Source organism: Carya illinoinensis, chromosome 8 (assembly GCF_018687715.1).
Source record: "Carya illinoinensis cultivar Pawnee chromosome 8, C.illinoinensisPawnee_v1, whole genome shotgun sequence".
NCBI classification, from domain to species: domain Eukaryota; kingdom Viridiplantae; phylum Streptophyta; class Magnoliopsida; order Fagales; family Juglandaceae; genus Carya; species Carya illinoinensis.
The window spans coordinates 15,224,805-15,236,235 of record NC_056759.1 but is presented as its reverse complement, the minus strand read 5'-3'; the positions used below and the strand labels follow the sequence as shown (position 1 = coordinate 15,236,235).

Sequence of the window (11,431 nt, the reverse complement as noted above, 5' to 3'; positions counted from 1 at the left end):
GATGGTTGTACTCATGGATCTAGATCATTGTGACCCAAATTTCAGATTTTTTCTATGCAAAATTGATGTTTTACATTGTGATGTAAACAATATAGTATGTAATATGCAGTATATTGTGTGTATTGATTTCTATTATTATTTATTTTGTTTTCTAAAAATTTGAATATGCTATAAAAGTTTGAAAAAATGCCTATAAAAACATTCATTAGATAAAAAATAATAGGCTTAAAGGACTATTAAAAAAAAAAAAAACCTTTTAAAAGGTATTAATAAAACATACCAAAATAACTCATAAAAAAAAGTCCAATACATAAACCCAGATATCCGTATTTAAATCCTGCCCCGAATCTAGATATCTACTCGGGTTTTGACTGATTCTACCCCAGCAGACATCTGCCCACTTTTCAAAACGCCGATACGGATCCGTGTTTTTTCGGGTATATGGATACGTATTCGGATCTCCAGCCCTAACCAAATGGACGCCGGCCCTTTCGATGCGGTCTCATCATCATTATGGCCGCGAAAAATGCCGCCACCATAAATAAAGCAGCCACGTAAAGCGCAAAAAAGGCCCATCGAATAAACCTTTTGCGGGTTTTAGGGTTGATGGAATGCAGTCCTTTCGAGGAGCAAACTAGGTAGATGATGACAGTGTAAGTGGAGAGCAGCATAGATATGGAATCACAGGCGATGAAGAGCTTCAAATGCCAATCATTCCACAAAACTGCAGAGCCTGGGTATGGTTTATTATCACCTGCCCCAACGAAACCCCCAGGCATGGTAATTCCTGCTGCAAAGGTGACAGTTGTGATGAGTGCAGCAACTAGCAAATGGGCTTGAGACAATTTATCAAACTCGTCGAGATTCTCCTTGTTCTGTTTCTCCTTCTCTTGTTTCTCCTGTTTCTCCTTCTCCTGTTTCTCCATCTCCTGTTTCTCCTTCTCTCGTTGCAGCTGCTTCTTCCTTTCGGATTCATCATAGTCGATCTCTAATACTCGTCGACTGAGGCAAAATCTAGATTCTTCGGAACAAGCAGATTTGAAAATTCGATTCTTCTGTGTAGTAATTCTTCTGTGAGTATTTTGAATTTTGCTATAGCTTGGAAGGTGGAAAGAAGATAAAACAAATACAAAAAATATTTTTATGAGAATGAAAAAAGAAAATTTGCAGGTTTCTTTCTTTGATTGTGTCGTAAGAAGTTTGAACTGGATCGATTTAGGGATGAAATACTTTCATCGGGTGGCTTGGATTGGGTTGCCTAAAATATATTTTTTGGGATGCAGTTACAATTTTCGTAGTAAAAAATCTTTTGAAATGGACTTTTTAAAACGAGTTTTGAAATTTACATTTTTTGGAACTAATCTGCATTTCGTCCAAAATATCATTAGTACTCTACTAACACACGATACGTTATATGGAAGCAGTCCACGAACGTTGTTTAAGTGATTTAAATTTTAATTGTTCGTTTTTCCTTTTCGCTAGAGTCTTAAATTCTTTTATTAACACATATGTTCTCTATTTTTTGGACAAAATATAATCTTTGATTCTTTATTGGTTTATGTGTCATATTATTTTTATTTTGGGAATGATACTTATCAACAATATTTAACTCTTATTTTTTTTTACAAAAAAAAAAAATTATTACTACAATTATCTACAAAACATAAATATTAGTCTTATACAATCAGAATATTTATAAACACACTTGACATAATTCATTCCGAATCAACAGATTCGATTCATTGTGCAACTCTTAAAAACAAATATTACTATACTAATAATTACTATACTAGTATTATATTAATATTCTAAAATAATAAATAATTTTAAATAATAAAAAACTGTGTTTGATAACTTCATTCAAAAAATAAATGAATTTGAATCGCTTAAAATTGAAAATTGGAAAATCATTTCTATTTTTTTTATCTTTTTTTATTTTTGTATTTAATGTTATAAAATGAATAGAAAAATGTTATCGTCCAAAGAGATGCACTTAATTTACTCGATCGCTAGCTTCCATTCCTTTTGATTTATCAAAGCAATGTGTTTTGGAATATGTTGTGTCAAAATTATAATATTATACAAAGACAGTACTTGAATTAATATTTGCTATTTCATTGATTTGTTTATATTTCAATTTATTATACTCGATCGATAAGTTTTACAAGATTGACCTAATTTGATGTGGTATTGATTTTATAATTAAGAAGGCATTTATATCTCTTTTAACCCAACTACATGTCTCCTTAAAAAAGCATTAAATATTAAGAGAGATGGAAGATTACATTACCTCATCATCAGTTAGCAAATTTTCACTTGTTAGAGAAGTTTGATAGGCACTCAGATTTTCTTTGTTGAAGAGCCTCTTGTCAACTCCAGGAGAACTCATGAGCCAAGAATTGCAATGCCGGTGGAGAGGTGTATTCCCGTCTGCATCCTTCTGATTCAAAAGACTACGGAGAGATCGATATTTTAGGATCATTTCCACTGTACTCTCCCCCAAACGGCCATTCGCCGCGGCTAGATCATGGAGTGCATTGCAGCCTTTTTTGTCAACCAGTTCACAACAATCCGGACACATTGATATAATCTTTTCCATTATCCTGCTGTTGTTGCGGCGAGCTGCAATGTGAAGAGCTGTCTTACCCTCTACGTCTTTGATATATGCCAGCCCTCTATCACGTTTCAGCAATAGTTGTGTTGGCTCAATGCGATTCATGTATGCAGCCACGTGAAGCGGAGTCCAACCGTTTTGGTCTGCTTGTTTCCTTAGATCTCCGTATCTTTCCAAAATGTTTTTCGTTATTTCTAAAAGAGTTTAAATATGTTAAATTTAATGTAATAATTTTTGAATGACAAAAAGGAAGACTTGTTAGGAGATTGAAAAAGTACTAATTAGCAGAAAAAACAAATTATTTTTATTTTATGAATTTGATGTTTATAATACACGATGGTTATCTCCACTTAGAGTTTTAGCAAAATCATAATCTAAGCTAGATTAATGCTGAAAAGACCAGAGAGGCAATACCTTCACCATCGTAAAAAGCTGCAGCATGTAAAGCCGTTCTACCAAGTGGGCCATCATAAGCTGGTGACTTCGTCTGTAAAATTTCGAACACCAAATCTGGAAAGTGTCTCTCGGCCGCCAAGTAAAGTGGGGTCTCACCAGCAGCATTAGCACCATACGAAAATTCTGGACCTATCTCCAATAATAGTTTTACCACCTTAACGTGATTATTACGTACAGCCTCATGTAAGGCCGTGTCTTTTTCTTTGTTCACCCGCCCAATTAGCATCTCCGTAGCAGTTGAAGATTCAACTGCTACACCGCGTTCGAGATCTTGAAGCTGTGATTTTTCATGTTCAATCAGGACTTCCACGATGGAAACATGCCCATACCTTGCCGCGATGTGTAATGCAGTTTCCTCTTCTGCATTGGCTTTCAGTGAAAGTGACGGACACTTGTCAAGTACATATTTCACAAATATTTCCGCTGAGGCTAGGTCGGTTCCTCCAACGACGCTAGTTCTTTCTTCTGCTAATGCAGTTTCCTCTTCCGCATTGGCTTTCAGTGAAAGTGTCGACGGACACTTGTCGTGTACATATTTCACAAATTTTTCCGCTGAGGCTGGGTCAGTTCCTCCAGCTAAGTCTTCTTCAACGTGGATACTTGAAATGCATATATGTAGGATTGTATTTTTATTAACAGTTAAAAACCGATCAAGTGGATCGGAGATATTTTCGAAGACCCCATTGTTGCCTTTCGCCGCTGCTTCATAGAACTTAGGATCCATGCCAGGGATGGCCTGATCTGTATGCTCGGCACGGTTAATATTACTACCTGCATTGGCCTCAAACGAGCTGGAAAGCTCCATTCAATTAATATAGTTAGCAGCCTTCACTTCATCATACTTTCCGAGTCTTCAGCGTGCACGTCTCCTATCAATTACACTTCGTGGGGTACTACTCATGCACAGCGCAACATACTACTCCAGCAAATCTAGAATTTGAAATCCAGAGAAAATAAACCAGTCATTACAAACAATTTCTTTACATGTATATATTTGATTATCAAAAACCTACCTCCTAACAAAAAGTAATATATCGAATGAGTTTTTAGAAAATATATATATATATATATATATAATCCCATCCACGTTACAAAACTTGTAACTTCACTAGATTCCACCACACTTTTCATTTATATTTAGGACTGTTCATACAGACCGGGTAAACTAGAAACCGAATAACCGGATTTCCGGTTAAGGATTTCGGCCCAGATTTGATCCGGGCCGAAATCCAGATTTTCAAAACCGTATGTATCCAGTCCGGACCTGGGTATGAAATCTAGGTTCCGGATTATAACCCAGTTAACCCGAGTTTATATATATCTAAAGAAAAAAACCCATTTCTCACTCTCTCTCTCTCTCCCCCTCTCTCTTATCTTTACGCCAAAATCAGTTTGAGAACTCTCTCCGAAACCCTAGCCATCATCTTCAACCTCGTGCCTCATCCTCATGACTCGTCTTCATCCGCGTGCCTGGTCTTCATCCTCGTGCCGTCTTCTTCCTCACGTCGCGCGATCGTCTTCATCAGTTTGCTGTGTGCCGTTCGGTCAATTTTTCTCCTTTTTTTTTTCTTTTTTTTTTAATAATAATGTAAATTTGATGCTCGACACTTTTGGGTATTTGCTTTTTCTGTTGGAGATCAAGCGTGGAGAAAATTTGAGTGTTCTTTTACCAAGGGTCTTTGTGTTCATCTAGAGGAACTGTGACGGTTCTTTTTGCAACGCTATTCATCTGCGGCTTAGAGGATGTTCTATTCATCTGAGTTTTGAGTTTTGTGATGGGTTTTGACTGGACCCTGATAAGTGTCCTACAGTTGTTTGGAAAGCTGTTTTATTTTGTGGTTTTCGTAACACTGGTATGATTTACAGTTGGGCTAATAAAGAGGTTTCATTGGGGGTTCTTTGGTGGTGCTTTTTAAGTTTTCTGTGAATGAATTTATTGTGAACTGTTGTTATTAGTATTAAAAATAGTGTGCAAAATATTTAGTCAGTAAATGCATGATATGCATCTTAAACTTGAACAGAGGGTGAGCTTCAGGTAACTTATTAAATGCTCTGTTTTGGTCTAATATTGATTTAGAGAAGATTCAAATATTCTTTAAAGATCACATGGAATGGAGCTGGTGATTTCATTGATGAATTTGTTGTTTGTCTTCCGTTTGCATATTGATTTCATTTTTATGAACCAATCCACATGTGTTTTAGTAAATATTTATGGAACTTTTTTAGTCTGGGCATGCTTGGATAGTAGTAAAAGGATCCAAGTGAAACCACCTGAAAACACAGCTTCCGAGTGCACACCAGCTCGGAACAAAGAGAAGTAAGTCTTTCTTATTTCCATGTGCTTCTTCTAATATGTCACTTCTACATATAATATTCATCTCTCAAATATTACTGAGGCTCATTTAAATGCTTTTTAAATGCTTCCATGACCTTTGCAATATTGAACGTTTTCTATAGTTCAGTAACTTGAGTGACATTTCCTTTGCAATTATATCATATCTCTAGTTCCAATGATAAAACTTCTTAGTTTTTTTTTTCCCCGTTCTAGCAACATCTCTGCTGCATTCGGTATTTTGATAAAACCTCACAATTGTAAACACAGTGAAATTTCCTTTGAGGCCTAAAATGGGGGTTGGGGGTTTTATGCCTGTGAGAGCCTTTCACTCAATATTACTAGTCATCAAGTCACATTTATGTAAGTTAATCAATGCCTAATTTCTTTATATTTGCTTGAGCACAGGCCACCTCTGCTTGAACTCAGGCTGAGTTTACCATCTAAACTTCCAAAGCCTCCCCAAAAGCTAGTGCAAACCAACTCTTCTCGGCTTTCACTGACCAGAAAGTCCTCAAAGATCTCATCACAAAGTAAGTAAATTGACATATTTCTTTCATATGACTATATCAATAGTCATTTAGTTGGTTTATTGTTTCACTAGTCAGTTCTTAGAAAATCTCTGACCCATGCACCTCACCTCTCTTTACTTCTCTCCTTAATCTGTCTACAAAAATTTCTAATGTCCTTGTAATGCTTGTCAGGTGCTAGGAAAACTTCTGCTAGCAGCTCCTCTGCACCAAAGCCCCGCAAAGGATGGCAATGAAATTGAGGGCAATTTGGTTGGCTGAGGGAGAATTCCTATGCCCTAACTAACTTGTATCTATGGTAGGAACCCACTGTAGTTTGTACTCTTTAACTGGATTGTTTTACATAGTGGATTGGAAGAGATAACTGCAAAACTTCACTTTGTATAATATGGGTAGTTTAGGATCATAGTGTACCTTCCATTTGTTGGTTTTCTCCATTTTGGCCTTTTTTAGTTTCATTTTCAGTTTACCTCGATGCTCCATTTTTAAGATTATCCACAGTGTTGCTGAGTATATTCTATATAAACTGAAACTAATGGGAAGGATAATTGAAGTCCACAGTGCTGCTGAAGTTTCTTACTTCAATCGTTCTTATATTTTTTGGGGATTTGTTTGCATTTAAATGTAGCTTTTTTGATCAATTAGTATGCTAGATTTTATTTTTAAGAGTTGGCACTTGAAACCGTTCATTTAAAACAGGGTTGACAAGATAAAATCATTGAAGTAGTGGAAAAATATTAATATTTCCCCCTTTTTTAGTTCAGGCCGTTAAAAAAAAATCAATTTTAAAAGGATTCTTCCACAATTTTATGAAGGAGGTGTACCAATTAAGCATAAAACCTTTACTCCGATGATTCATTAAGAAAGATTGAGTGAGTTTGATTTGTTCAAGAGAATAAAAGTAGAATAACCGAAAAACATGTATGTCTTAATTTCCTATTTATCCAATTTACCCAAGCCGCAGGCATAAAAAAAATAAAAAAAATAAAAAAAATCGATTATCCGGGTTTTTAGAAAACTGAATTCAACCGGGTTTTGGCCCGGATCTGACCCGGGTTAACCCGGTCCGAGTTTCGGCCCGGATTGAAAACTCGGATTCCAGTTTGGGTATACCCGGATTTCCGGATTGGAACCCGGTTGAACAGCCCTATTTATATTCTTATGTACTATATTATTACAAGTTCTATCCATGTACATGAATCCCTCTACGATCAATATGTAATGCTACTGAAAAAATCTAACTAAATAATAATAAATATTGTATAATCTACTTAATTTTCATAAAACTCTCCCACTTCATGAGGCGTTCAATTTCGAAGAACAACTCGAGGGATATTCTTTTAGTACCCTTTTTATATTATATAGAGTGCACATGCCTTGCTTGGTTATTATCCTTAAATGATATTTGTAGAACTAGCCGCAGGCCCGCAAAAATTATAAGCTACTTAATTAAAAATAGATATACACTTCTGTAAATATTATCTAAATATTTATTTAAGTTTTTAAGTCTTTTTATCCCATTCTGTGAAAATCATTTTATTTTTCTTTTTGGGAATCTCATCAGATAATAAAGTCAGTCAAGTCTATACGGTACCCTTTCTTAACTTCATTTTCCTACTTAAAAGACAGTACCCTTTCTTAACGTACGTGAACACTGAAAAGTGAAGGCTGCTAATTTTAAATAAAAATTATTAACTTGATTAAATATATTATTTATCATTTAATAATTTAATTTAGTTTGAAATAAAACTTATTGATTTAATTTGATGTATTATATATTGTTCGTTTTACAATTTTAACTTAATTGCATGTATTATTTAATTTCCATTCAATAATAATACATCAGTTGGAAAGATCGGTCGGTGTGACTTTATAAGAATAATTAACTTCAGTTAATAAAAAAAATGAAATAGTGGATGATTTGGCTTCATAAGAGCAATGCTTATGCGTTGAAAAATATTACAGAGTATATAGATTGGTCTTGAAATATCGACCTGCTAGACCTGCTATTTATACACATAAATATTTTTTAATGAATCTATTTGGAAACATTAATTATACCCATACTATGAAAAATTCTACTCATTTCCCTACAACATACACCATACATGACTTTTTCTCTTTTTATTTAATTCCATTAGCAAGTATGTAGTGTATGAATGATGAGTAGAAGAACTCAATTAGTTTAAAAGGAATAAAATCAAAAAAATTAAAATAAAATATATAAAAACATGTGTAGTACAGTGAATGATTAATAACAAAGGTCTATTACTTATTAATTAATAAACATTAATAATTGACAGCTATAAAGTACAAATTTTTTATTTTAATTTATGCTTTACAACCTCCAGTTGCTACATATATTTTTCTTTGAAATATTAAACATCACCCTCTATCTTGTATATATCATGCATTTCTGCTGTGAGAGATGAGAAATTATCTTTTACAGTATATCTTCTTCTAAATTAATAGTTAATGAAACCCCATCACAGTTATGAAATGGTTAATGGAAAATGCTAAGTTGTCCTCCTGTTTTGCCTCTCAATTTAATTCCTCGTATAATTCTTTTTTTTTTTTTTTTCTTAATAGTTAAGGAAGTGACTATTATAATCTAGTAAATTTGTGTATTTTCTTATATTGAAAGATGTTTAAAAAATGTTTAAAAAAGAAAAAGAAAAAAGAATTGCAATTACACTAGGGGGCACGTTTAGTGATAAATACTGGGCGAGAGAGTAGCATTGTCCTAAAATAATATTGTTCATCTTAGTGATCACTGCTTTTTATATAAAACATAGATAGATTTTAAGGATATCACCCTTAGTTTTTATAGATATGGAGTTTTTACCATAACTGAACTTTGATTATGGAGTTTACTTTGTTTGTTAAGGATAGAATATCTATAGATAGATTTTAAGGATAAAACCATATTCATTCCACGACCAAAAGTAAAATGAAGACTATTTCGGAATTAATGATCAAAATCTCTTGTTACACAAATATTAATAAAGCATACCATATAGTCAATAGGTAATTAATAAAAACATTAAAAGATAAATTAAAATCAATTACATTAAGGGAAAAAACACACAACAAGCAAATTACTTATAATTAAGATAAATCCATCACGACATTAACTACGTACAAGACATGTCACCATTGATGAATTATTTTTTACAGAGCACAAGTGAAAGAGAAACTTACTTGTCGACATGTCCTGACCTGACCGGACCTGAATCCCCATGCAGCACAATTAAATCAGCAAACTATGCGATAATGACGTAGTGGAAGAGAGAAAGAAAAGGATCGAGGGTTTGGGGGTTTTTCATGCTCGAAATAGTACTACTGGGGAAAAGATCAAAAGGGGCGGTACTGGTAAAGGGTGGGTGGTGGACGAGCTTATCCTTATCCTTATCCTTAAGGGTAGGCGGTACTCTCAAATTTTATGGAAAGAATCGATCGACCTTATCCTTGAAACTTCAGGGAAGGAGGTGATATATTTATATACAACAGGACTTGATCATTAAGCGTCATTGTTGACGTAATAATTTAAGAGTGTCCAGCCTCAGCTGCTGAATGATTGTTGAATGAAGTGTCCCTTTTTTTTTTTTTTTGAAAGTGAAATTCATTCATTCATGAAAGTGGACAGTTACAGCTTTTAACTTGCAATACAAGTTAAATTCTAACATTTTCTCGCTCTTCAGTCCACAAATTTCTTTGCGACTGAATGAAGTGTCCCTTGAAAATTAGAACTGTCTCTCCAGTACAATTCCTCCGCTAATTATTAGTTTCAAAAGTAATAATTTCTAATGTTTGTGACCGGCCTATGCATTACTATCTAGGAAGGAATATACGTGGAAGATGCTACTTGGGTACGTCGCTTTCTTTTCATTGTCATATTCATTGTGGAATCTACATTTATAAGTAGAATAAATCTTCACAGAAGCCACTGTTATGCTACATCCATTGCACACATTACGTGTAGACCGGGTTCACTAACAATGCTAAACCGGTTTTCTCCATTTCATCTCTCTCAGAGCTCGCGCCCCTCATTCAACCATTTACCCCCCAACCCCAAGCCCTCCCATCTCAAAGCTCTCAAAGCACGACCTCAGCTCTCACCACCACAACCTCAGCCCTCTCAACTCTCAAGGAGATCAATCCCCCAGCCCTCGATCCCATCTCTCCACCAATCGAGTCCCCAAGCCGTCCTATCTCTCCACCAATGAGTCCCCAAGCCCTCCAGAGTATTTCTCCACCAATGAAGCCCTCGGCCCCTTGGTTCCTTCAATCCATCAACGAAGCCCTCAGTCCACCAAAGCCCTTAGATGTGCGGGAGGGTAATGTATCGTTTCTTCCAAATAATCTGTGATTCTAGGGTTTAGCATAGATTTTTTTTTTTCTCTTTTTTCTCTCTGTTTTTGCTAGAAACTAATGTACCCTCCTGTAGATGTTGCCTCTCATGGCATTGCGCGAACCTCTCTCGGCAGCTCTAAACCAACTCCTTCGGTTTCTTGCCTATACATGCTTAAAGACTAAGCCCGGAAGTATACTGTATCGAGAGCTTAACATTTGCATTTTTTTTCAAATCAGAGTGGCTTTTTCAATTGTCGAAAGTTGGTTGCCTAAAAGTGGAGTGAGACTTTGAAGTTTTGTTCTCACATATGAATATAGTATGGTTTGCTTGCATTTGCTTTCCCATTTTTTTGAAAATGAGAAGAATAATCTGAATTGGTGATATTTTGATTTTTTCATAACATGTTATTCCAAGTTAACAAATTTGAGTATAATCGTTGCTTATGGTTTCTTTATTCGTTTGGAATAAAACAATGACTGTGTGTGTATCTTTGTGCTTTTAATTGATACTAAATTTTAAGTACTTTTGTAGGGATGTTACTTATGTTTCTGGCAGATTAGTCATTGCTGCAGCTGGAAAGAGTTCCAATGGTATTAATGTGGTTATATGGGATACATTGGTTCCCCCTTCAACCTTTCGAGTTTCCATTATATATCATGAAGGTTTTCCTTTTACTTTGAAACTGCACATGGTGAAACTGGCTATACAACTCTAACTTTGGTGCTGGAATGACAGAGGATTCACTGAAGATGTTACTCTTTTTGCAAAGATTTTGATTGAATCTCAAAATGTCCTTTTATGTTATGTATTTAGATAGCCACAATATTTGTATAACTGGAATGATCCTGAAGTTATGAGAATCTGTTCATGTACATGATGGCATTTATTTTATGAACATGTGGTTAATTTCAATGGAATATCTAGGCAATTTGAGCTTCATCCATTGTTGAGTATGATTATGGGTAGATGCGTTTTTAGGTTTCTTGTTGAGTAATGAATTTTTAGTTGTTTTTACTTTTAGGTTAGTAGTGGAGGTCAATAATGCCCGTTCATGATGTAGATGGTTTTTGAATGGAAACAGGTTGTGCACATGATTTGATGAAACCCATGTATATAAATTGTATGCCATTAAATTAACCTATGTA

General features: G+C 34.8%; 1 protein-coding gene and 1 long non-coding RNA gene across 2 annotated transcripts; one reads left to right on the top strand and one right to left on the bottom strand.

The window, feature by feature from the left end:
* Window positions 1-285: 285 nt before the first annotated feature.
* On the bottom strand, window positions 286-9,397 carry LOC122274282 (ankyrin repeat-containing protein At5g02620-like). The gene is made up of 4 exons (XM_043083325.1): window positions 9,134-9,397; window positions 3,029-4,000; window positions 2,291-2,808; window positions 286-1,055 (listed from the first exon to the last, which is right to left on the bottom strand). Exons 2-4 carry the CDS (start codon window positions 3,873-3,875, stop codon window positions 468-470), a joined length of 1,953 nt encoding a protein of 650 aa, XP_042939259.1. The 5' UTR covers window positions 3,876-4,000; window positions 9,134-9,397; the 3' UTR covers window positions 286-467.
* Window positions 9,398-9,563: 166 nt separating this feature from the next.
* Window positions 9,564-11,229, top strand: LOC122274284. Its single transcript, XR_006228269.1, has 2 exons — window positions 9,564-10,269; window positions 10,818-11,229. It is a non-coding gene; the product is annotated as an uncharacterized LOC122274284 (long non-coding RNA).
* Window positions 11,230-11,431: the final 202 nt, after the last annotated feature.

Coding starts and splice junctions, on each gene's coding strand:
- LOC122274282 (XM_043083325.1), bottom strand. CDS start 3,875: ATGGAGCTTTCCAGCTCGTTTGAGGCCAATGCAGGTAGTAATATTAAC. Junction 2,809..3,028: donor AGCTTTTTACGATGGTGAAG/GTATTGCCTCTC, acceptor AAACTCTTTTAG/AAATAACGAAAAACATTTTG. Junction 1,056..2,290: donor ATTTGCTAACTGATGATGAG/GTAATGTAATCT, acceptor ATTACTACACAG/AAGAATCGAATTTTCAAATC.